At 39.3% G+C, this 25,886-nt stretch overlaps 2 protein-coding genes across 2 annotated transcripts in view; one reads left to right on the plus strand and one right to left on the minus strand.

Moving 5' to 3' along the window:
- Gemin5 (gem nuclear organelle associated protein 5) overlaps positions 1–17,595 on the minus strand; it is a 45,290-nt gene extending 27,695 nt beyond the window's left edge. The window contains exons 1-13 of the mRNA XM_026388277.2: positions 17,366–17,595; positions 16,436–16,596; positions 15,553–15,734; positions 12,518–12,669; positions 12,188–12,307; positions 10,906–11,038; positions 8,568–8,733; positions 7,531–7,743; positions 6,433–6,518; positions 4,827–4,909; positions 3,757–3,893; positions 2,121–2,194; positions 1,075–1,256 (exon numbers count right to left, since the gene is read on the minus strand). Of these exons, the coding sequence (XP_026244062.2) occupies positions 1,075–1,256; positions 2,121–2,194; positions 3,757–3,893; positions 4,827–4,909; positions 6,433–6,518; positions 7,531–7,743; positions 8,568–8,733; positions 10,906–11,038; positions 12,188–12,307; positions 12,518–12,669; positions 15,553–15,734; positions 16,436–16,596; positions 17,366–17,531 (1,855 nt within the window). The 5' untranslated portion in view covers positions 17,532–17,595. The remainder of the gene's footprint in view (positions 1–1,074; positions 1,257–2,120; positions 2,195–3,756; positions 3,894–4,826; positions 4,910–6,432; positions 6,519–7,530; positions 7,744–8,567; positions 8,734–10,905; positions 11,039–12,187; positions 12,308–12,517; positions 12,670–15,552; positions 15,735–16,435; positions 16,597–17,365) is intronic.
- Positions 17,596–19,162: 1,567 nt separating this feature from the next.
- Positions 19,163–25,886, plus strand: part of Mrpl22 (mitochondrial ribosomal protein L22) — a 41,047-nt gene continuing 34,323 nt past the window's right edge. The window contains exons 1-2 of the mRNA XM_026388276.2: positions 19,163–19,208; positions 19,289–19,337. Coding sequence (XP_026244061.1) covers positions 19,181–19,208; positions 19,289–19,337 — 77 coding nt within the window. The 5' untranslated portion in view covers positions 19,163–19,180. The remainder of the gene's footprint in view (positions 19,209–19,288; positions 19,338–25,886) is intronic.

Below are 25,886 nucleotides of genomic sequence, written 5' to 3' on the forward strand. Positions count from 1 at the left end.
GATATGTAAGTCAGTGAGGATGCTCCTGGGTTTTGTTTAATTACCAATACTGCAAAAACAAAACAAAATAAAACAATAACAACGAAAAGCAAGAGCCCTTCTGACCTTCTGAACTGTGGTTATCAGTAGGTGCTGAAAGGGGCTCAAAGCTGTTTAAGGTTCCTTCAGAGGTAAATCACTCATGAAAAAGTTAAACTACCAGGCAGGAACAGTATTTCCTAGAACACATGCAGACTCTGGGATGAGGCTGTGGGCTTGGATCTCGATTCTGTCGTATACTAGCTGTGGAAGAAGTTAGCTAACCTCTCTGGACTGGACCTCAGATTCTACATGAGTGAAGTGAGGAGAACAACAGCCATCTCACAAGATTATGAGCTTTAGATGTTATCAAAGATGGGAATGGGCTGTGTGTTGAAGGTGTATATAACACAGCAGCCCTGCTGAAGGGAGTATAAACTGGCAGCTTTTTGGACAGCTTTCAGCATTAACTATTTAAAAAACTGTTTTTTAAAAAAATATCTTTTTAGTTATCAATGGACCTTTATTTTATTTATTTATATGTGGTGCTGAGAACTTAGTGCTCTGCCACTGAGCCATAACCCCAACCCCCCCAAAAAAACATGTTTTTAATGTCCACATCTCTTCACATCTACTTCTAGAAATTTTATGTAAGAAAACTAGTCATGCTCCTGAAGATTTCAGAAGTAATATTACTTCTGAAAAAATGTAAATAATTTTAATGATAATCAATTGTGAATGGATAAATTCTGGTGTATTCATATCACATAATGAATACATATTTGCTAACACTAAATTTTCATGTATTGAATTTGTACAAGAAAATTCACAATATAAATATAATATTATATAATGTGTACACATACGTGTATGTGTTCTTTATTCTCTAAATTAACATTTTTGTCATGATTGTAAGACTTTTAGAGTAAGATGAATACAGTGTTTTTGAAAGGAAAAAAAAAAGCCAAAAATAAAGTAAAAACATACAAAGAACAGAATGGAAAGTAGGTGAACGAGCAATATAACCCCCCCAAGTATGAAAGAAACCAAAGTTACCTAGGACAGTTCTCAGATTGTGCACATAAATGACAGCATTGTTGGAGCCAGAGGCCATCAGATAGCTCAGCTCAGGCTGGCTGCCATGATCGTGATGCCAGGAAATGGTATTCACAAGCTTGTGATGCTGTTGGATGGTGCAGATCAGTCTTAAGTTGGGAACCTGAAATATTTCTATTGATCTGGAATAAGAAACACCAAGACAAGAGGGATAATCAAATTACAGTAGAGTGCAGCTCCCTTATCCATCAGTCTAGGAAAGGTGAAATAGAATGAGATAATACTCACCGCAAAGGCCATTCTCTCATGGAGAACCAGATATAAAAGGTTGTTTTATAAAATAAGCATATTCAGCATTTAAAAATTCTAACACTGTCTGGAAAGTTGTATTTGTTAGGCATTAATAAATAATACATGGTGGTGGGAAGCTAAAAGAATTACTGACTGTTGTATGAACTTGGACTATGTATGTCATTGTGACTAACAATGGAAGGAGTGAGATCTACAAAGGATTTCTGCTTATTATTATTAAATATTTTTTTGGTACCAAGGATTGAACTCAGGGGCACTCAACCACTGAGCCACATCCCCAGACCTATATTGTATTTTATTTACAGACACAGTCTAATTGAGTTGCTTAGCGCCTCACTTTTGCTGAGGCTGGCTTTGAACTTGAGGTCCTTCTGCCTCAGCCTCCAGAGATGCTGGGATTACAGGCATGTGCCACTGTGCCCAAGTTAGTATTATTTCTTAAAAATAGAGTGTAATGAAGGCAGTTTAATGAAGGAGATGACCATTTGTGAGGCATAAAATAGCCTAAACATACTATAGGCAAATGCTATTTTTGAACTAAAATTAATCTAAATAATTCTGTTGTTCTCAAAATGCAGAGAGCTCCTGGATCAGTTAAAGATATCAATGATAAATCAGAATATAAATTACAACGGGGCTTCCCTCATTAACATTACAGATGGCATCAGCCAGCTTGTGATTCAAAATACGTACTACTGCAAAGTTATTTCTTTTTTAAGAAAACAAATACATACCCATCTTCATTGCCAAGAGCCATGATTTTGCCATCTGCTTTCCAGCTGATCTCTGTGTGTACAGGCAATTTGTACTAGAAGCAAAACAAACCAATCCTGACTATAAACACTGTTCTTTTCTCCATACATCTTATAAATCAGCGATGACAGGTTGGTGTGTGTGTGGGGGAGTCCCCAGAGTTAAAACATGTTCTAATTATACAACAGCCATTCTCCTAAACAGTCTTCTTAATTAGTTCAAGAATTACGAAGAACAAAAATTCTAATTATGACTTCCTAAATGGGACAGAGAGGCCAGTAACAACTAAACATCTACAATGTTTAATCTTGTGAAATAAAATTAACTGGAGCAACTTTTGTCCCACAGTGAAGAATGAAATGTGCCCACTAGTCTTCCTAGAAGGCTTCTTGGTCCTTAACCAAAGCTTTTCTTGTTTTCTTCTTATCCTTTCAGTTTTCCAGAATTCCCACCCTTGCCACCTTTATATTTTATAGGTCCCTAAGACATCTTGGGTCCTCTTCTGTTTTATTTTTCTTTTTAATCCTATCTCACACACACCCAGAGGTTTTTCATCTATCATTTATGTGAAGGGATTCAAAATTTCTATTTCCAGTCCAGACTCCTTGTATGAACTTTTGATGCATATAACCAATTGCCACTAAACTAAAAACTTGTCAGAACAGTAATTTCTTTTCATTATTGAAGGTTAATGTATAGATAACACTTTAGACAATGAAGGAATATAATTAAATATAATTAATTTATGATTAAGTGATATTTTTATTCTAGCCATACAAAAATATTGAGCATTGATTAAAAAGAATATTCATTTGAGGGGCTGGGGTTGTGGCTCAGAGGTACAGCGCTTGCCTAGCATGCGTGAGGTACTGGGTTCGATCCTCAGAACCACATAAAAATAAAATATATTGTGTCCACCTAAAACTATAAATATTGGAATCTAGGTAAAGGACACAAGAAAATTGTCTGTATTGTTTTTTCAGCTTTTGTAATTCTGAAATTATTTCCTTTAAAAACAAAATTCCAATTCAGTCTTGAGAAAAAAAATATCTGTAGCTGCATTTAGAAACCATATGACAGGGCCATTTTTGCCACAGTATCATTTTGGTTGAAGTGGTTGGCATAAAAAGGATGTTTACTGCCAAGATCCGAAAATCAAGTGGAGCACACCTGTATTCCCAGTGGCTCACAAGGCTGAGTCAGGAGGATCATGAGTTCAAAGCCAACCTCAGTAAGAGTGAGGTGCTTAGCAACTCAGTGAGACCCTATCGCTAAATAAAATACAAAATGGGGCTGAGGATGTAGATTAGTGGTCGAGTACCCCTGAGTTCAATCAACAATACCTCCTAGCCAAAAAAAAAAAAAAAAAAAAAAAAAAGAGAGAGAGATCTGAAAATCATAAATCACTATTGCAATTGAGACACTTTTTTTGGGGGGGGATTCAAGGATAAAGACTCTTAAGATATATATTAGAACCTACAAGTTCACTCACAGCCTGCTTCACAGTATCTGCAATGTCTGACTTGACAAGGCGCCTCTCTCTAAGAATGGCATTTAGTATTCAAGATGGAAAAACCAGAGGAATCCAACAGGAAACTCCAGATCACAATAACTCACTTTGAATGAATTGGTGTCCCTGATGAGTTTGTTGATGTCAAAGGCCTCCCCACTCAACTTCCAAGGGTTATGTTGTAGGACAATTCCTTCCCCTCCACAGCTGTATAAAGTGAGGGAAGGTCTGTCTCCTTCTCCTCCTACATGAGATAAGAAAGCTTATCAGTCTTGAACTTCACCAGTTTAACTATTTGTTATTACAGATTTGACCATGCCCTACTATGAGAATTAAGAATTAAAAAGAATTATGCATTTGAAGCATTCTAATACATGAGAATAAAGTTACTGTTCTTTCCATCTGAAGAGTTATTGGGAGAAGTAAAAAGGTATACTAATTCTATGTTAAATTCTATGATGGAACACATTCACTTGAAACATTCTTCTAACATTCAAAGCTTTAGAGAATTCACATTTTCTTCTACAAATAAGTACTTTACTTTGGGCATTTAAATACATGAAGCTACAGGATTTCCCAGGACTAGCTATAAGGAGGTATCTTCAAAGGAGTGATTTTCTAAGTATTATAGTAATCCTCTTGTTGGATGAACGGAATATAATTCCAATGCTGCTTGAGTTCTGATGATACTATTTATCCTCTCCACAGTAAGGCGATTACTTTGGAAATTTACAGTCGTTTCATTGTAGTTAAGGAAAGTGTATCAGTTAAGGAAAGTGTATCAAAGACTTTCGTTGAATATACTCAAAAAGATATTTTGAAAGACCCATCACTTATGGGAAAGACAAGACTGAGGGGCTAGAAGTGGGAAAGGGGTGAAAAGTAGTAGTCAAAGGCCACGATCCAGCATGAGAAAACTACGTAAAATGAAAAAGTTCAGTTCAAAGACAGTAATGCTTAACAGTTGTGGGGGCAGTCTGGGGAAACTTATAGGTAAATGTTTTCTTCTGTAATTCTAATTTGTAACCTGCCACTACTGCTTTCATGGACCCCCTAGGACTAGCAGACAACCAAGCAGTCTGCACTAGAACATTTATGACTCTTTCTTGCTTTCATATCCTAGAATTAAATTGAAGAAAAGAAATTATATTTGTTAAAGAATGGCTTAGACACTTACCAAGTGACATTGGGGGTACGGGTGGTCCCCAAGCTAACGTGTACACAGTCTTCTTATGATATGTGCTAGAAATCTGGGGAGGTCTTTGCGGGTAAGGAGAGGTGGAGAACAAACAAAGATTTAAACTAAAAGGCAAGGTGAAAAATACACCATATTTTTCTCAAAAGTCCCTATTTATAAATTTAGTTGCTGTATTATAGAAAAACTATTGAGCATCACTCTTCTCCAAATATTCAACTATAAAAAAAGCAAACATTTAAATAACATACAACATAATAATATCCCATCATAACCAAAATGATTAAGCCCTAAACATATTTCACTCAGATAAAAATGTTACTCCCATAGCATCGAGGCCCTGGGTTCAATCCTGAGCATCACATATAAATGAATTAAATGAAGGTATTGTGCCCAACTACAAGTACAAAGTAAATATTAAAAAAAAAAAATTACTCCAATACATCTGGCAAGTTTGGTATGCTTTTTCTCATATCTCCTGCTTTCTTTCTTTTTTGGACTGGGGATTGAACCCAGGGGCTCTTAACCACTAAGCCACATCCCCAGCCTGTTTTGAGACAGAGTTTCACTAAGTTGTTTAAGGCCTTGCTATGTTGCTGAGGCTGGCTTGAACTTGCAATCCTCCTGCCTTGGCCTCCTGAGTCGCTGGGATTACAGGTGTATGCCGCTGTACCAGGCTAAAAGGTAATTTAAAACTAAAATATTTTTGAGATATTTTGTATATTCTTTTCTAATACTAATACTTCAATATATTTTACACTTATAGCACATCTCAACTTGGACTTAGCACTTTTCTGGTGCTGACTAGTCACCTATGACTAATGACTACTGTAAAGGGATAAGGTTGCTTAGCTATGACTTGCAGTTGATAGCAAATATAATAGGGATGATAGGAATACATAAATGAGTTAGAAATCACGTTAAGGGAATAACTAGACAAGTACAAGATATGGAGTAATCAATCTATCTAGGGGCTGGGGCTGTAGCTCCGTGGTAGAGGTCTTTCTTGCCTCACACGCCTGTAATCCTTAGTGGCTTAGGAGGCTGAGGCAGGAGGATTGAGAGTTCAAAGCCAGCCTCACCAACTTAATGAGACCCTAAGAAACTCAGTGAGACACTGTCAAGCACCCCTAGGTTCAATCCCTGGTAAAAAAAAAAAAATCAAAACCAAAAAACCTGCAGAGGAGTGTCACGAAACCTGCGACCTTGTTTCTTGAGAGGGGGGAGTATCACAATTTTATGTTTGAAACTTTGTTTCATGTTTTAGATGAGATAAATACAGAGACACACAGATAAATGGTATGGCTAAAAACTGAGATAAGGCACACAGATGTTCTACTTGTCTTTCAACTTTCATGTCTGCACGAAAACTTTTGTAAAAATAAAAGCAAATGATTTATGTTAGTGGTTCCCCCAAATCAGATGGGCTGAATCAATATCACCTGAAAAAAATTTTAAAAATAAGATTCTGAGTTCTGAACCTCATTCTTCAAGTTAGAATTTTTTGTATATCACGTGTATAAACTCAAATTAAATCCATCACTGACATTTTGGTGAATTGGCCAAACAAGAATCAAGTATTGCTTACTTGCTGGAGTAGGTGTCATACAATCCCACTTTTCCATCATCAGTTCCAAAAGCTAAGCAACCTTCCTTGTTTGGGTGCCAGCACAGCTACAAGAAAAGAGTTTCCAAATGAAAATATATGAGAAAGGGGACACACTGTTATGGGAATCTCAAGCATCTAAGTGTTCAAGTGGGAGACTTTCTTGCTGTTGATTTCTTTTAATTTTCATTGTTTAAAAGAAAAAAAAAAGATGGATTAATAGCAAAGTGAAAGTCATCTGTAATTTCACCATGCAAAACAAAAAATAATTGCCAATTTTGTTATTTTTCTTTTCAGACATTTTTGTGAATAAACTTAAATACTTATGATAGAAAAAACATGACATATTGTAGACTAGGGTAAAAGATTCTAGAATAGGGGCTGGGAATTCAGCTCAGTGATAGAATGCTTGCTTAGCATGCATAGAAACCTATCCCTGGCACTAAAAAAAGAAGAAAAAGATTCTAAAACAATTTAGAAAATACAGTTTAATTAATAATTAATAAATTTGGAATGATGTATCTCAAATTGTCAAGACTATTTCTCTGGGTCATGGTAATAGGGGCATGGAGTAGAGGGAAAAGAAAGTCTACTTTCTATACTTCGTCATTTAGTGTTCTTTTAAAATCACCCATATTTATTGGGTTTAGAGTAAATAGCCAACACAGAGGTATCATTTTAGAGAAAACAAAAAATTAAAACATGTTTTCTACCCTGCATTCCATTTTATAATTTTTATAAATTAACATCCTTCCACAGTTAAAAAAAACTCACTATTTTTAGTAATTTGATACCATTCTAATATGTAGTTATATTATAATAACCTCCCATAAATACACATTTAGGTTGTTTTTAATCAATTTATTTCTGTTAGAAAACATGACAAGTAAAACAAAGCCTTAATAATTTCAAACTCTGAATCTAGGGATGGTGAGTTTGTTTGGAGGATTCTGCTTTCCTAGTTTCAAACTTCATCAAAAATACCTTTAAACAACTTTTGATTTATAACAGAGTTCACTTAAATGAGTGGATATTCTTAAAAAAAAAAAAAAAAAAAAAATTCAAAGAAAGTATCCTTACCGCTGTAACCTTGGATTTGACACCCTGCCAAAAGTTTTTCACATCATAGTTGTTCTTTATGGAGAGAGTATTCCATACACGGATCATGCCATCCCCAACGCCTATAGCCAAACAGCCCACATCCACAGGAGAGAAAGCTAGGCTGTAGGCAAACCCACCGAGGGAAGGCAGGGTCCAGCAGCACTCCAGTGTGGCCAGGTCCCAACATTTTACCTGGAAAGATTAAAAGTTAGGGTCTAAATATTTCAAAAAAGCAGAGAAATAGGAAAAAGACTCCAATATTCCAAATGGGATAAGCTCATAGTGAGCAAGGACAATGTAATTTAACCATTCAGTAGGAACTGGAAAAGCATCTCTTAGGGGAAAAAAATCAGCAATAATCACACAGCTCAACAGGATCTTGGAATATATTTATTCCCAGAGATGTCCAGTGAATTCAGGGTCATAGAATAAACCAGAACCCAGACCTCCCATTTCCCAGAGGTCAGTGGTCTTTCCATTCCTGGTAACCTCCTCATTCAGCAAACTAAATAAGGAGGAACACAGCTCCAGCATGTGGAAAGATCGGAGTTGCAATCTAAAAAGCAAAATGGCTTACAGTCTAGGAGTAGAAAGTTTTTAGTTATTACCTAAATAGAGAGACTTGAGAGAAAATGAAGTTTATGAGCCCAGCTCAGAAGCAGAACAGCAAGGTCATGGGCTCTAAATACAGATAATTCTCCCTCAGAGAGATTTCACCATGAGCAGATGATTCTGCTTCTTAAATTACAGATGCGGATAAGTCAAAGCATGATGATCTTATGCACCCTTCTGAGGACACTTCTACTCATCTTTATCATAGGCACTTTAGCAGAAAAGCATCTTGGTGGTTCCTCACCTTCCTCCTCTCTGTGCATTGCTGATATATAGAGTGCCAACTGGCAATAGCACCTCTAAAACTTTAAGTAGGGAGGTGGTATGAGGACCAAGACTTTCTAATCCCACCCAGATTGCAAATCCCTATTTTACAAAGCTGATGAAATCTAAGCAGTTCTTACATCTCTATCCATTGATGTGGAAAGAAGTAGCTGCTTGTCGTCCTCAGTTTGCAAAGGACATAAATTAAACACGATTCTGGAATGATTCTGTCCTTCTGATGAAGTGCTAAAGAGGGTATATTTCCGTCTCCAAGACTGAGTGAGATCCCAAAGCAGCAGTTCACCCCTGTGAAGAAGAACACAAGCAATCTAAAGCAAGGATTATTGAGTCAGAGTCTGAGTCCACAGTTGTAAAATAATTATTTTTGGTCCTTTGATAAAAGTCAACATGGCTGCAGAAGGGTCAAAAAGAGAGTCATCTTCCTTTTCTGAGCCTTAAGAGATTCGCTGCCACGCAGAAATGTCACAAACCGAATCTGCCAGAGGGAAAATACTTGACTGCCTATTTGCCTCTTGACTTGAACATTCCAAAGGACTGGTAACATTTATGACAACCCTGCTCTGTGACAGTTTCCAACTGCTAGACCTGCTTCAATCCCCCAGACAATGCTAAGTGGCAGGTACCCACTTCTTGTTAGAAAGTACAAACCCATGCATTTCCAATTTGCAAATCTGTTTTGCAGCTGAATAAAAGTAGTTTTACTTTTCTTTTAACCTTGTTTGTGATCTTGATTCACACCTTTAAGGAGAGAAAAGCGGCATTTTCTGCCATATTCACAAAATATCTCTTGGAGAACACACAGAAAATCATGAATGCCTACAGAAAGAGAAGCAAGTAACATGGATGAGAAGTGGGAGGGGTGTTTTATTATGCATGCTTTCATTATTCTTTGAAATATGTAAATGTTCTAGATTAACTTTTGAACAGAGTTCTCTACCAGCTTTAATTATAAAATACTACTATAATCTGAATAGCTTCAAAGCTCAAGAAACAATCTCTTTTTTTGGGTATTGGTGGAAAGTAGGGTCATGGTTAATATTTTGGAAGGACTCTATGTGTTTTACCTGCAAGAACTTGTCTACTAAATTAATTTATCATCTTCAGCAACTATGCTTTTGAAATGTTTATGGCTTGCCTCTCCCACCCAAAGTGCATGCTGGTCCCCTGGGAGCCCTCCAGGGGCTGAGGGCTGCTTGCACCTGTATGCCTTACACAGATCCTGCAGAATTATGTGACACTCTTGTTTCAGTATGATGGACAGGTTGAGCCAGATGCTTTCAGGCTCCAAACTAGATTTGTGAAATATGTATCTGGTCTTTGTTCTTTCCTGGCATATAACTCTTAAAAGCTTTGAGATCTCCAAAGGCATATATATGTTCTTGTATGCTAATAAGTTGACTAATGGTTGGCAGACTTTAGGACAGCTTCATGTTAGGAGTTGGTCACCAGAAAGACTAACGTGGGACTAGATGGTTGGAACTTTGAGCCCTATCCTCAACCTCCAGGGAGAGGGAAGGGAATGAAGGTTAAGTTGATCACCAATAGTGAAGAATTTAATTATCATGCCTATGTAATGAAGCCTCTATAAACCCCTTACACCCAAAGACAGGGCCCTGAGAGCTTCCAGACAGCTGAACATATGAAAGGTTCTAGAGGGTGGCATGCCCAAAGGGCCTATAAACTTCTCCTATATCCCACCCTATGCATTTCTTCATCCGTTTCCTTTAAACTGTGAGCAACATGTGCAAATTAACTGAACCAAAGGAGGGGGTCGTGGGGCCCTGATTACAGTGTGTGGGGCAGAAGTCCATGCAAAACCACCTGGGGCTTGCAACTAGCATATAAAGTGTGTGTGGGAGAGCTGGGGGTCAAACTCTCAACTCGGGGGCATGACATTCTGCCAGAACTGAAGTGGAAGATACCTAGCTGCAGAATTAATCACTTGCTTGCTCGGCAGGAGAAATCCCCATGCCTTCTGGAGTCTCAGAAGTCTTCTGGATTGATAATTGTGGTGTGAAAGCAGAGGAAAAATGGTTTGTATTTTCCCATGGAAAGTGCTCAATCAGTTTTGTTACCGAGTGGTCACAGCCTTGCTAAGGGACAAAAAATAGTATCACCCTCTCTGCCTCTTGCACACATAAGGCAGGTAAGCAGCAGGTTGATTCTGTGTCTGACTTCAGAGTCAGATACTCTTTAACTCCAGGCTTGTTATGTGTGTGTGTGTGTGTGTGTGTGTGTGTGTGTGTGTTTTAAACAATTCTGTTTGCAGGGCGCAGGTCTCATGATTTTTACATTTCAACTGGCCCATCATAACACAAGTCAATACTACTTGGGTCATAATGGATCACTTGTGTGTGTGAGACCCATCTTCTGTGTCTCTAATGAGAAGCCTAGGAATCTTGAGGCCACACAGGAAAACAAAATTTATCAGAAAAAGTATGACCAAAGCAGACTTACCCAAAACAACTGGACACCAGCTGCGTTGGCTGATCCCTGGGCCAGTAGAGAGTCAACCATAGGCGCTCTTTGACGGTTGGGTCTACACCCACTCCTCTTCTCTTCAGAAAAGGTAGTTTCAAAATCATCACTCCTGTAGGTGAAATGGCCAGTGAGCACCAAAACACTGAAACCACGAACTTAAAGACAATGCATGATCTGCAATTTAAAGGTTTGTTAGTTACTGACAATGAATACACTATTTTCCCATGGAAACATTATACATGGTGATTAATACCAGCCCACCTACCTTTAGGTCAAGCAAGATCTTCAGGCTGTCTTGGCAACCCAAACACATTAAGAATATTTCTTTTGGTCTGGAAAAATGAGCTCCCAATTAGACCTGAGAACTCAAGTGGTAATGCAACCCAAATTCAGAGCTGGAAGGACAGAGAGCAGGAATCCTCCTCCTGTTGGTCATAAATCCCTTTGGCAGACAACACATTGTGACAGGGAAGCATCTCTGTCAGCACTAAGCTGGTGGTTCCTAATCTGTACTGGGTGTTAGAACCACAGGTTCTAACCACATGTGTCAGGGTCTAGCACCTAGATTCTGATTCAGTAGATTTGAAGTGGGGTCTAGGAGCCTATATTTTTCCAAAACACTCCAGCTCATTCTGCTGCACAACCAGAACTGAAGGCTACTGTATTACACAGCTCTAAGTTTAGAGGTTACCCTGCTGGAGGGATTCTCATCCAGATACCCACATGTGGATTTTTAGCTTCTTTGGACAAAGTGTTTGTATGGAAATACATATCTACGCTGGAAATACACACACACACATTTATTTATTTAATTATTTGGGTGGTACCAGGGATGAAACTCAGGGCCTTATACAAGCTACGTAATCTCTCTACCACTAAGCCATATTCCCAGAATATATTATTTATTCTGCATTTATACAGTAGAGATCTTTTTTATTCCTTTGCCCCAGGTCTTGCCAAGTACCAACATTCATGTCCTTAAATGTCTTTCTCTCCGTGGCAAATAGTGACCCTTCTATAAAGCAGGGGTCCCTGCCTTCTCTTAGAATGCATCATTATCTAACACTCAAAAAAATTTCAGAGTACAGAGTTCTAGCCCAGGCTAAACAAGGGCAGCGATTTTATACACAGGAAAGTAAAAAACAAATTTCGGACAGATCAGGCACTCTCAGAACAAGAAGACAGAACAAAAGAACAGCTAATTTCACTGGATCAACATAGTTTATATTACAAAAGAAACATCCAACATCAATTTTACCTCGGCCTCGAGAGCAGCTCCAGATTCGAATAGTCTGGTCTTTGCTTCCAGTTGCTAAGTAACAGCCTTTTGTTACTGGAGTTTGAGCTATAAGTTTCCCGTTGGGGATTTCAGGCTCTTCTAAAAGAAAGAGGGTAATTTTGTTTTTATTTTGCATTAAACATGTACTTGTGAGAGAAAAATTAGTTCCCAAGGGTTCCCAAAACTTAGCGATCACTTTTCATAGGTCTGGTATGTGAAATCTCAAGTTTTAAATGTAATTGAGACAATGCAAGTCTACCTACTTTGTTTTTTAGGTCTAAAGAATACTCTCCTTTCATTCATCTCTACCTGAATTTTCCTCTTGGTTTATGGATAAACAGTCTTCACCAGGCAGGGGACACCAGGCTATGGAGTGGATTTCATCATCGTGGCCTCGAAGCCTGTGAATAACTTCTCCTTTCTTACTGATGTCAATTATAACCACTATGCCATCCTTATAGCTAAAAAACAAGAGTTAGAAATATTAGTGAAAAATGAAGACAGATAGTCTCTCTAGTAAATATTCTTGCTTAGGATTTATCACTGTGAACTTTTAAGTTATGTAGGTGCATTTGGGGTAGGGGAGAAAGAGAAAGAACAAGAAATACTTCTGTTGTTTTTCCTAAGTGTTTGATGCTTCCTAGTTTTGTTAACACCCTTCTCCATGTTGCCTTTCAAAAGCTCCAGCAGTGGAGCATACTTTTATTCTAAGGGAACTGACAGGAGTTCCAGTTCTGATAGAAGTCCAGCAACTCCTCTAAATTAGAGATGAATTTATTCTAGTTCTCTGAAAAGTTTCCTTTTCATAAATGACACTACTTTTCTAACTGGAAACTGAAAAGCCAAAGCACTCAATATTCTAGATCTGTATGTTCCATGGTTGCCATTTTATGAATCCAGAAAAAAACAGAGACATTCTAAGAGCTTTAAAAATATGAATTATTTCAGACACATAACAGAGTATCTACCACCTCGCATAAGAAAAAAATAATTACCAAAACATCTGAAATACTTTGCTTTACCACATAGATCAAACCTCTTTTTCCCCTTCCCAGAGATAAATCACTATTTCTTAACTTTGCTAGCCTTTTTTGGTTATATATTTTTAAATACAAAAGAGAAGTAGTCTGTATATCTAAAAACCTCATAGTAAAGGTATCTTGCAGGTTTATTTACTAATTTTTTTGGGGGGGAGCTTGCTTTTTCCACTCATTCTGTTTCTGAATCATCCATGTTGATACATGTAATTCTAGTTCATGGTCAGTCATTCACACTATTGTATATACGAATCCTGTATTATATGACTACATCACAGTTTACTCACTCAGAGTCCTTTTGAAGGGTTTCCATTTTTTCTGGCATTACAAACATAAAAGCTGCTACTAATGTACTATAACAATTTCACATGTGATACCTAGAAATAGGACTGCCAGAATGTAAGATATGTGCACCATTGCTTTACTAGATAGTGCAAAACTGCTTTCCAAAGTGGCCGTATCTACTTACACTCCCTATACAACAGATAATTCTACAGGGAAAAAACAATACTGCAGATTAAAAAACAAGCAAAAAACCCCAAGAATAGATCAATCTTTTGACTACCTGGACTTTGAAGATCATCAAATTATACTACCTAAGTGTCACGAGATCCAGCTGTTTTGAAAACCTGAGTTAAGCTTTCTGGGAATAATGTCTTAAAGATTGTCTATAAACAAATGCTTCTGAGCCAATCTTCTGTGCCTGACGATGCAGTTCCCTCCTCCTTACAGACTTTACTTCTAAGAATTGCTGCTTTTTTCAAGGTTTATTTGATTCAAGTTTCTTTGACCCCCTGGACACTACTACCCTTTCTGCTCATCCTCTAGTACCCTCACTACAACAGTGCTCCCACTTCCTGAGACTGCCCATCTACAGATCCCCGATATTTTCGTTACCACTTGCCCTCACCCATCTTCCTACCCTTCCCTTCATGCAGAACAGATTTCAGGATCCATAACTATAGTTGCTCTTTAAAACACTACAATCTCCCTTTCTTCTCTCCCTCAGGGTTATTTATTCCACAAAACCCCAAACCTTATTGAATCCAAAGATCTCCTTTTTCAATCAGTTTGACTAATTTAAATTCATGACCATGGTCCTTAGCTTGGCCACTCAGCAGTGAACACTGAACCACCAATTTCCCTAAGTTCATTTTCCTATTCTTTGGAGTGTTCATGCCTTCTTCTTGACCCTGAACTTGACTCTACCTCTTTCATTTATGCTTCACAGAGAAAATCTGAAGCCACAGAATGGAATATTCTCTACTTCCAAACCTACCTGTAATTATTTCCATATTCATTTTCTCTTTCAGTACTGAAGACTGAACCAAGAGGCACTCTATCACTGAACTACCTCTCCAGCCCTTTTTACTTTGAGATGGGGCCTCACTAAGTTGCTGAGGCTGGCTCCAACTTGATAACTTCCTGTCTCATCCTCCCAAGTCTCTGGAATGCATGCATTACCTCACCCAGCTTATTTCCATATTTTCAACTGTTTTTTATTCTACTTATATCTAAATCCAATCTCAACTTTTCCATAACAATCTTCTGTATTTATCAGTTTACCAGCAATAAGCTGCATCCCCGCCCCATTATGGCAACATGTCCTTGTATCTTTCATTTAACACTCTCTTGATTCCATACCTCCTCTCTGCCTTCATATCCGTGCACACTTTTACAAGTGTATTAGGATAAGTTAATGGAAATAAAATTTTCACACTTTGAGAAAAATTTATTTCCATTAATTTATCCTACCCCAAAACAATTCTCTAACATCCACTTCCCTCAGACTTTCATCTCTAATATACTAATGGAAATACTTATGTGAAATCTTCAAAATGGAGGGAAATATCTTTGTGTGAGAAGTACATGGACTGGAGAGGGAAGGGGATGCCCACTCAGGCAGCTCAAGTGGAACAACCTCAGTGATCAGGAAGAACACAGATCCCAAGGCCACATCACTTCCCCAACCTAATGGGAATGACTGGAACCAGAGACAGCAGTCCTCTGGGAATCATAAAAGATAGTGAGAAAAAAGTGAAAGAGGACATTTCTAACATTTGAATGTTGACTGGAAAAATCAGATAAGAAGAACAAGGAAAGCAGAGTACAGCAGAAAAGAAGAAAACAAAGAGGGAGGGAGAGAGATAGTAAAGACCTAGAGATCAAAGGAATAAATGATCCCAAGGGCTCAGGGGAGCAGTTAACATCTGTATTCAAGGAGTAAAGACATTGGAGAAGGTAATGCAAATGAAAAATATGAGCAAAAACAAAGTAAACTATCCATACAGATGGCAGAACACTTACCCAATGGCAACTAAATCTTCATGATGAGGTGAACAAGTAAGACAGAATATTGTCCTGGGTTCTATAAAGAGGTGCTGGCTGTCATTTCTGTTGAACCAATAACAGAAAACGATTCCTTTTTCATCCCCAGATACTATTAAGTCCTTTACTCGAGGAGACCAATGCAACGCTGATATTGTATGCTTCAAAACAACAACAACAAAATATTTGTTTCTGATTTGTCAATGCCCAATTTTTACTTATTTTAACCTGTTTCACAAATAAGCATAATGTTAAGCATGATATAGGTACTTCATAAATACTTATTAATGCTACCTGTTTAGCAACACTATATTAACTGTAGAAAAATTTAGACTACTGGGGAATTAAAGAATCATTAATTTTTTTCCTTCCTTCAATGCAAAGTTCTTACAAAGTTTAAGCAGGTCTTTTCCTTTCCTTTGTTCTCTTAAAAGATAGGTACATCATGTAATCATCTGTTTTAGAAATGAGTTTCAGTCACTCATTTATAGTTTATACCAGGTGTCTATTTTAAATGCACAACCAACTATTGAATATTTTAGACTTCACAAATCACATTGTCTCCTTTGCAACAGAATTTTGCTATATGAAAGCAGCCGTAGAAAGATCTAAATGTGGCTGTATTCTAATAGTTCTTTGCAAAAACAGGTGGCATAGTAGTTTGCTAACTTCTGATTTATAAACAAAATATGCAGCCTCTTTAAAAAAGCTTTGAGACAACTTACAATATAGGGCTTCTTATTTAATTAATGAGTACATTCATAAGTTACCCTGCAATGATAAGTTACCAAGACTATTTGAAACAAAAGAACTCTCAAAATATACATAAAAAACATTATAAGAAATCAGCAAGCCATGGTACCTGATGGAGTGCATGTTCTGTCACAACTGTTTTTGTCTCTACATCCCAGATTTTCACAGTCCCATCATCGGAGCTGGTGGCACAGAGGTTGTACTGACCAGGGTGATGAGAAAACGTGAAGCCAGAGACTCTTTCAGTGTGTCCCACCAACTCTCCTATGACTTCAGGTAAAATTACACTTTAGGTTAATTAAATTGCTATCCCAAATTCCAGACAGAATCATCCTGTTGTTGGATGATAAGTTAGCAAATGCTTTGGAGTTACTTAATCTATGTATAATAAAAATACCCACAGACTTATAACCAGAATCCTAGGTGCTTGTACTGGCTCTTCAGACAAGTCATTTTCTCCCTTTGAACCTCAATATTCTCAACTGTAAAATAATGTTGATATCCCTTGCTGTGCTTAGTTCACAGTCTGGGGAGCAACTCAAAATAAGAAATATAAAAGCCATTCAACTTTAGTCTGGCTACAGGTAGTTTGGAATGAAATAAATATATTCTAAAGCATAATCAAAACCTAGTTTGGAGCTGAAAGCATCTGACTCTACCCATTTATCACACGGAACCAAGAGTGTCACATAATTCTGCAAGCAGTCCCCAACTCTTGGAAGGCTCCCAGGGGACCAGCGCGCACTTGGGTCGGGGAAGCAAGCCAAGACATCTTAAATGCCTGGGTCTGGACACTGCTAACTTCAGTAAGCTAGCGGTCCCACGTGCGAGCGTCGGGAGGCGGGACCGCTCGGCCACAGCGTGGTGGGGATCATTCTTGGAGACTCATCGCGACTCATCTTAGTGACTTTGGCAGACCCCTTCTCTCTGCCGCAGTCGCAGACTATCTGGAACTATAGGAAAAGGGGTGACTGGAGACAATCAGCCGGTGTTCCGGGGGAGAGCAGGAGGGCTGCGGCCCAGAAGTGGGGGGAGTTACCTCGAAACGCGGGAGTCCCCGGGGTCGTGCCTGCTCCCGGGCCCACGCGCACAAGGAAGACGGAGGTCCGGGCCGCGAAACCGAAGAGGCCCCCGGGCACTGCATCGCTGCAGCGGGTGCAGTACCAGTTAGGAGAGGGCGGCAGCGTCCGCGGTTCCTGCCCCATAATCACCGGCAGCCGAGGCAGAATGAAGCAGCTACAAGGATGGATCTTTCGCAGCTCCACGCCGCAGCCGGGAAGGGGGCGGGGTCTACTTCAAGACCCGCCTCCTCGGGCCGCCGCTACGGCGCGCGCCGAGGTCCACACGGCATCGCGAGCTCCTTTCCCGCTACCTCTGGGCTGGGAAGGGCGGGGCCGCGCCGCGCTCACTGCGCTAGTCCTCCCAGCCTCGAGGAAGGCAAGAGTACGCCCAATCCGGTTGGAGGGTTCTGTCCTGCCTAAGCTCAGCCCTGAGGTTAGCTATTTTCACTTCCCATAGCAAACCATTTAATTAACGGTTTAGACTGTTGGAGCCACCTCCGCCCACTGCCGCTTTATTCTTTGGCCCTGTGCGATCACTGGCCCATGCGAGGGTACCTTACTAGTTCCAGACATATTTTAAAGACATCTGTAAGAATGTAGCCAACGAAAAATTAAAATATGGATCAGAAATCAGAAAGAGAAGGAATAGTTTTTGCATCTGGGTCGAGATCCTGATCCTGGGATTTTGGTATTCAAAGATTAAAGAGGAATGGAGTCCCTCTTTTGGTTTGCTTGATTGTGCGCCAACTCTGAAGGGAATTGTATGCGGTTAAATTCTGTGGAGGAAAAATAATGGAACTCCTTCCAACTCAAACATGCCAAAACGCTCATATTGTGTTCCACAACTGTGTTGTTTATTGCTTGTTTGCACTGGGTACCTGGTGGCAAACAGAAACCTGAAATACCTATCCTCAGAATAGAGATGTCAAATGTATTGGGATGTCTAGGGGCACTAACTTTGGAAGCTCAGAACCCTACATTGATCACTGGCTTTGCCAGTGCTTAGGCGAGACTTTAACCTCTCCAGAGTATGTTTCCCATTTGAAGATGTTAATCCTTGCTTTGTTGGTTTGCTGAGATGAATACACGAGGTTTAGTGAAGCGGCGGCCAGGTACATCTGGCGGTAAGTGCCCAAGAGTACGGACTCATCTCTTGGAGGGCAAGCTGATTAGTAGGGGTTAGAAGATCATACGTCGTATTTCAGGTATCTATTCTTTAAAAGGGCTTTACACGACTTCCAATGACCTTTACCAACTTGTGCCACAAGGAGTTATTTCTGACAAGAAAACTCAGGTCTATTTCGGGGACTCTGCACCCTACTCCTTTCAGACCACTTGTGAGACGAGGCTTCATGATTTTTCTGAATCCTGGTGAATTTCTACAAATCCACCATTTTTCGGGTTTTTTTTTTTTTTTTTGGCTCTGAAGCTAAAGCCCAGGGACGTTTTACCACTGTTCTACAACCCGAACCATTTTTATTTTGAGGCAGGATCTCTTTAAGTTATAAGGATTTTGCTAAGTTGTTGAGACTGGCTTGTGAACTTGCGATCCTTCTGCCTCGGTCGTTGGGATTGTAGGCTTGCGCCACTGCGCCCAGTTAACTTTGGGTCTTTATTAAGTCATTCAATTTCAAGTCAGGCTGGCTTGGTTATACTTTAAGCCTGGGCCGCGTCTTTGCTGTCTCCATGGCAGCACTGCTTCCGGGTAAAGGGGGGGGCAATCCTGAGTATCGCGCATGCGCCTTGCCTCGCTGGCCTTTGAACTCGGAGGCTTTCGCCGGGGGAGGGGAAAGATGGCGGCGGCCGTCCTTGCAGACTTTGGTAAGAATTGCTTAGTGGTTCAGGGGCAGGAGAAAGGTTAATAGGGGAGTCCGAGTTGACAGTTTGTATTAATGTTGCAGGTGCATCATGGATACAGAGCCTGAGGAGCCGGGGGAAGCTGGCCTTGGGGTAAGTCTCGCTTTGGCATTTCACTGGGGCTCACGGCCACCTGACTAGTCAGTGTCTGCTTCTGAGTAAGTCTGCTTTAGGCAGTCAGGCCACAGAGGTGAACTAGACAGCCTGAGTCTTCCCTGTCGCCCCGTTTTTCCACCGTAGCCCCGCGGGGACCAGGATTACTCGTTGCCCAAGGCTGTTCTAAATGTGTGTTTTTAACGGCCGCCTGGGTCTTTCTGAACGCCATGTGATTTTCCCCCTCTTACCTATGGGAGAGACTAACCTTTCTGCTTACCTCTCTGGTCACTTGCTTACGTGGGCGGGAGCTCTGTTGTGGACAGTCTTGGCTTGCAGGGTATCCGACTTGCTGTGACGCGTTGCATGCGTTATCACTTCCTCCTAACTTTCTGCTTACATAGTAGGTACAGCTTTACCCATTTTTTCGGAGAAAAAAATTGAAGCTTTCAAACGTGACAACTTGCCCAAGGCCACTCCGATATGGGAAATTTTGAAGCTTTGAACTGTACTCCGTAGAGCATTCTATAACCTCAGGACAAAAATGTTCTTTAAAAGTGAGGAAATGTCATGGAATTGGGAGCTGGGAAGAATCCTGTCCTCTTCTGCTTGTCTCTTCTGCAGTACAGAATTGATATTGGAGATGGATAATTTGATTGTAAATTTTCTGATTGGTTCATTTTTTCATGTTTATTAGTTCATTGGTTCTGGAGACAGATGAATTGGGTATGAATTAGGTATGAATCCACCTATTAACTGTGTGATTCAGGAAAAAAGTTACTTATTCTTTGTGTCAATTATCTCTTATGTGATATGAGTGATGTTATCACCTAATGCATACATTTTTTTTTTTCCCTTGCCAAGGATACCTGAACCTAGGCCCATTGGAATGCTAGGCAAGCTCTCCACCACTGAACTACACCCACAGCCCTTGTAATATTTTTGAATGAGGATTAAAGGAGATAGTGCTTATGAATTGTTTAGTACAGTGCATGTAATAATCCCACCCTAAGTCCTAGCTGCCATTAATATTGTCATTACAAGTTATTATTAAGTTTTTATTATATTTAACTCTGTCCTAGGCTCATGAGCCCTAGGTGGATGAAGAGGTAAGCTAAAAAAGGCGAATAAGAAGCACTGGCTCTTAGGATTTGCCACACTTTGCTTTCTTAGATTACTTCTGTTACTTTGCCCCCCAACTATGCTGTTTTCTGAATATTCTGTTCATCTACTTGCTTCTTGGCTTTTTCATGTTGTGCTCTCGCTTCTTGTCTATAATGGCAGGCCTACTCATTACTCAAATCCCTGTTCAGATATTTCCCCTTCAGAAAGTTTTCTCAAATCTTTCTAGAACTGGAGAAATTAATTTTTCCTTTTCTTAGCATGTGTGCCTTGTTTAATGGCTACGTGTAAGTGTGTGTGTGTGTGTATTTCTGTGCCTTTACTAACTTGTATATAAGAGTGGTAGGGACAGTTGACTTGTTTGTCTTTGTAATTCTTATATAGGATCTTAAAATATATTTTGGTAATGTTTGTCAATTTCAATTGTTTTGTGCTGACTTATACTAGGAAACTTTTTTTGGTACTGGGTATTGAACCCAAGGGGGCTTTACCACTGAGCCAATCCCCAGCCCTTTTTAATTTTTTTATTTTTGGAAACAGGGTTTCACTAAGTTGTTTAGGGCCTCACTATGTTGCAGAAGCGTGCCTCAAACTTGAGATCCTTCTGCCTCAGTGTGGGAGACCAACTTTACACGTGACTGAGTACACTCCCTGGCTGGGTGCTGAGGCGCTCAGTTGCAGAAATGTGGCAGAGCTTTCCCCACTCTTCTTGGGTTCGAGGGTCAGTGTCTCGTGCATGGGTGTGTCTTGCTATAGCCCCATGGATGAGGCTACGCTCACCTGTTCCTTTATAATATAACCCCTTACCCTGTTTAGGATAGAATCTTCCATGGAAGTGCCTTGTGTGTGTCCCCTTCTCTTACTGTGCCCTTGGGTGCGGCCTACCCAGGTGTCAGTCAACCTGTTGACAGTGGACATCATGAAGATACTCAGCCCCCTGAAACCTGACCCCTTGCCTCATTTGAATAGCTTCCCTCAATAAAAAGGGTGCTCTCGCTCTCTCTTTCTGCGGACCTTTAAGGTCAGAGGAGCCGTCACAGCGACCCCAAAGAAAAAGGTATTTGTGTCTCTTGTGTAGTTATTTCATGCAGCCCAGTTAGCCCAGTTAGCCCAGTTCAACTGGATTGATCCCTGAGCCTTTTAGTCGTGAGAACAGAAACCTGGCACCTCAGTCTCCTGAGTCTCTGGGATTACTGGTATGTGTCACCAAACCTAGCTTATACTAAAACTTTGAGTAAATAACTTGAGCAATTTGACTTCAGTTTTTCCATTCATGTCATGATACAATAATGTGTTAGGTAATCTGTATGGGTCTTTGCAGTTCTGAAGTTATATAATTTTATGAATCCTCATTCTGGACTTTTTAATCAGGGAAATGACTATATGAAAACTAAGTAAAAAGGGTGTAACTAATGCTCACATTAATCATGTAAAAATTTTTTTTATTATTATTAAAAAATAAACATGACTGTTTAAACCAGGGATTTAACCCAGGGGCACTTTACCACTTAGCTACATCCCCAGCCTTGTTTATTTGGTTAAGAAAATAATATTGTTGGCCAAGAAAAGCTTTTCTATAGTCTGTGTTTAGTAGCAGACTGACAGGTTTTAGTCTTTTAATTTAAAGTCTAATATTTTACTGTTGGGTGCTTTTGGTAAGTTTTGTGACTTATTGAACATTACACAGTTAATTTAGGCAAAGTTAATATTTAAACAAAAAAATTTCTGGCCTTAAGTTGTATTCCATCACATTATAGGGATGGCAAAGTGATGGGCTCAGAAGGAATTTGTCAGGTGGATCTTTTTTGCAAGGGGTGATTTTAAAGTTTAAAGAATGAAATAGTATATTTTGTTGGTTTCAAAATAAAAGGGTTGGTGTAAAAGTGTGAGGGGTCTAGTGTCTAAGCTATGTATAGGTTAAAAATTTCCACAATGAGGGCTGGGGATATGGCTCAAGCGGTAGCGCGCTCGCCTGGCGTGCGTGCGGCCCGGGTTCGATCCTCAGCACCACATACCAACAAAGATGTTGTGTCCACCGAGAACTAAAAAATAAATATTAAAAATTCTCTCTCTCCTCTCTCACTCTCTCTTTAAAAAAAAAAAAATCCACAATGAAAGCCAGGTTGGAATTGACATGATTTAAAGTTTGGAAAAATGATGATAGCAGTATGATATATTTGAATAACCATTGGGCTGCAGGAGGTAGGTCTGGATTTCATATGTATGCCTAGGACATATGTTGTGGCCTTGGGTAATTTGCTTAACTTCTCTGAGGCTCAGTTTCCTTATCTCAAAAATAAAAAAAGAATGAAATAGTATCTACCTTAGAGAATATTGTGAGAATGAGAATGAAGAGGCTAATATGTAAAGATGTCTACTGTAGTATCTGGTCCTGTGGAGATGTGGTATGGGGATGATACTGCTATGAAGTTCTTTAAAGGAACCAGACTTTATGCTGAAGCTATCAATAGCTACTCTGTACTCTTTTACAAGAGATTGCATGTCTTTATTAGCCCTATTTACATAGAACAGTTAGCAAGATGATAAGAACTGGGACATAAATTAGTCTACTTTTCTGTTGAGCCAAGTTACTCTTCAAAGACTTTTCTGAAGTAGAGGGTAGAAGTTTACCTTTAGTTTTCATTTATCTGTGCTTTTAGTATTCTGATTGCCATGATCAATGAATTTTGACAGTTACAATGATTTTGTGTCCTCTTAATTAAATCTTACCTAGTGACCTGATGAGTTGTGTAGGAAAATGGTGCTTACATATGAGTCATACACCTCTTTAAAAGTGTAAGGAAATTGACGAAACATCTTTGTGATAATTGCATTTCTAGTTTTGCTTATAATTTCATAATCTTCCACGTAGACATCATGGATTGTGTTCCAATCTTTATCTGCTATCTTTATGTTGTCTTTTTCTTTGTGTCTGTCTCAAAAGTTCCTTTGCTTCTTGCATAAAGGCTCATGTAGTTGTGTTTAGGGCAAAATAACAACCCAGGATAAGCTCCTTGCTTTTAAGATCCCAAATGGGGTCACATCTTTTGCCATTCAGATCCCAGGGGTCAGGATGTTCACATGTCTTTAGGGCCACATCATTTTGCCCACTGCATTCTCTTTCAAAAGAGGTCCTATGGATCATCTTAAAGCATTTTTTTTTTTTTCCCCACAGAAAGATGCCCTGTAGTCACACCTTTACTTCTGCTACTACTCCAGCCTAGAGTGTACTTCATTTGGTCTCTGTGCAAGTCTGTGGTTTGTTCAACACTCAGCTTGAGTCCCATTTCCTTAAAGTCTTCCTAATTTCAGCCCTTATGTTTTTCTTTTTCTGGCATCTGAATGCCAAATGTACATATGTGGTTGATTAACTGAATCTTAAATCATTTGCGGGTTGCAAATGTTTTATCTCTCTGCATTCTTATCACCTAGAATAGTACCTATAGTATAATAAGAAATAGAAGTGTATGTATAAGTTGATAAAATGTAAGCCATCCTGAAGAGATCCAAGTTTTACTCTGGAAGGTTACCAGGAATTGGGATTCATGTTTTTCTTTTCCATTGCCAAAAAGGAATATTAATTGCAAATTCAGCCTAGTACAGATTTTCAGCTTTATGTAATAGCATAGCTTGTGTGCTTTTCCAAATGGTTTTCACTGTTTCAACTATTCTTTAGAACTAAATGAGGCCTTTAGAAGTTCTGTCTACCCACGCTATAAGTTTCTGATTAGAAAATGACTTAATACTCTGAATAATATACCAGTGATCTGAAAGGGATAATGTCTTATTGCCAAATGATATTTGACACCAAAGCCTTCTCTTTGTTTATATTGTGGGTCTGTGAAATAGGAAGTTGATCAAGAATATATGTATCTCCAGGCATGATGGCACCTGTGTATAGTCCCAGCTACTCAGGAAGCTGAGGCAGGAGGATCACAAGTTCAAAGCCAGCCTGGGCAATTTAGCAAGTCCCTATCTCAAAATAAACAATGAAAAGGACTGGGGATATAGCTCTGTGAGATAGCACACCTGGGTTCAATCTCCACTACTGAGAATGAAGAGGCTAATATGTAAAGATCTCTACTGTAGTACTGAAAAAACCACTGAAAAAAGAAAAAAAGAATATATGTATGTGCTTGTTGATTTAGTCTCAGATTATTTCTTTTTTTTTTTTAAATTTATTTTTTAGTTCTTGGCGGACACGACATCTTTGTTGGTATGTGGTGCTGAGGATCTAACCCAGGCCGCACGCATGCCAGGCGAGCACGCTACCGCTGGAGCCACATCCCCAGCCCTCAGATTATTTCTTAATATTGTTCTGTTGATACTGATTTTTATGATTTGTTCTTAATCCTCTATGGTGGTCCAAAATCCCTGGTATATACGTTATATCATGGAAAAGGAAAGTAACATAGGGGCAGGAAAGAATGGGACATTCTTTAAACTGTTGCTTTAGGGCTATGCTGATTTGTCTCAAGAAGTTACAGACTGAAGATCTATGTGACAAATCACGCTTGCAGATGTGTGTAGTTTGCTCTGCACAGTGTAAAATCTTCTTTTTCTTTTTAATTTTTTTAAATATTTATTTTTTTAGTTGTAGTTGGACACAATATCTTTATTTTATTTTCATGTGGTGCTAAGGATTGAACCCAGGGCCTCACACGTGCTAGGCAAGCACTCTATTGCTGAGCCACAATCCAAGCCCAAAATCTTCTTTTTAAATTGACATTAAAAATGGGCAGTTTTGTCAGATGAGATGTGGTAGCTCTGCTTGTCATCCCAGTGACTGAGGAGGCTGAGGCGGGAGGATCACAAGTTCAAAGCCAGCCTGCAGCTTAGCAAGGCCCTAAGCAACTCAGTGAGACTCTGTCTCAGAATAAAAATTAAAAGGGCTAGGGATGTGGTTCAGTGGTTAAGTGCCCTTGGGTTGAATCCCTAGTACCTGCCCCCCCCCCCCAAAAAAAAAGAAAGAATGAAAGAAAGAAAAAAGGCAAATTTTCCATAAAAAATGAGGTTTCTAGATTCTTTTATCCATTGCAAGGCATAGCAACAATTTTATATAGTTGAAGGATGTGCTGCCTTCATATGGGTCATGTACCCTTCCGTTTTCCACAGTTTTTCTGCCATGTATAAATTTTTTGTAGTTACTCATGCCTAGCCTTCCTACTTTACCTGCGGCCGCCTGTATTCTTTCATTCATTCTACACATATGTATTGTTGTCTGCTGTCTGCCAGAAACGATATCCTAGCACTGGACAGAAATCCCTAGAGCAGCATATAGAGCATAGAATCTTGTGAGAGGTGCAAATGATAAGTACAATATAGTATATATTAGTGACACCTGCTTAGGAGAACATGCATGCTGAGTTTGGAAATGTGGGGATAGGATTATGCAGGGTTTTTTTTTTTTTTTTTTAAATGGTGCTG

This window comes from Urocitellus parryii, chromosome 1 (genome assembly GCF_045843805.1).
Source record: "Urocitellus parryii isolate mUroPar1 chromosome 1, mUroPar1.hap1, whole genome shotgun sequence".
In the NCBI taxonomy this organism is placed as follows: Eukaryota; Metazoa; Chordata; class Mammalia; order Rodentia; family Sciuridae; genus Urocitellus; species Urocitellus parryii.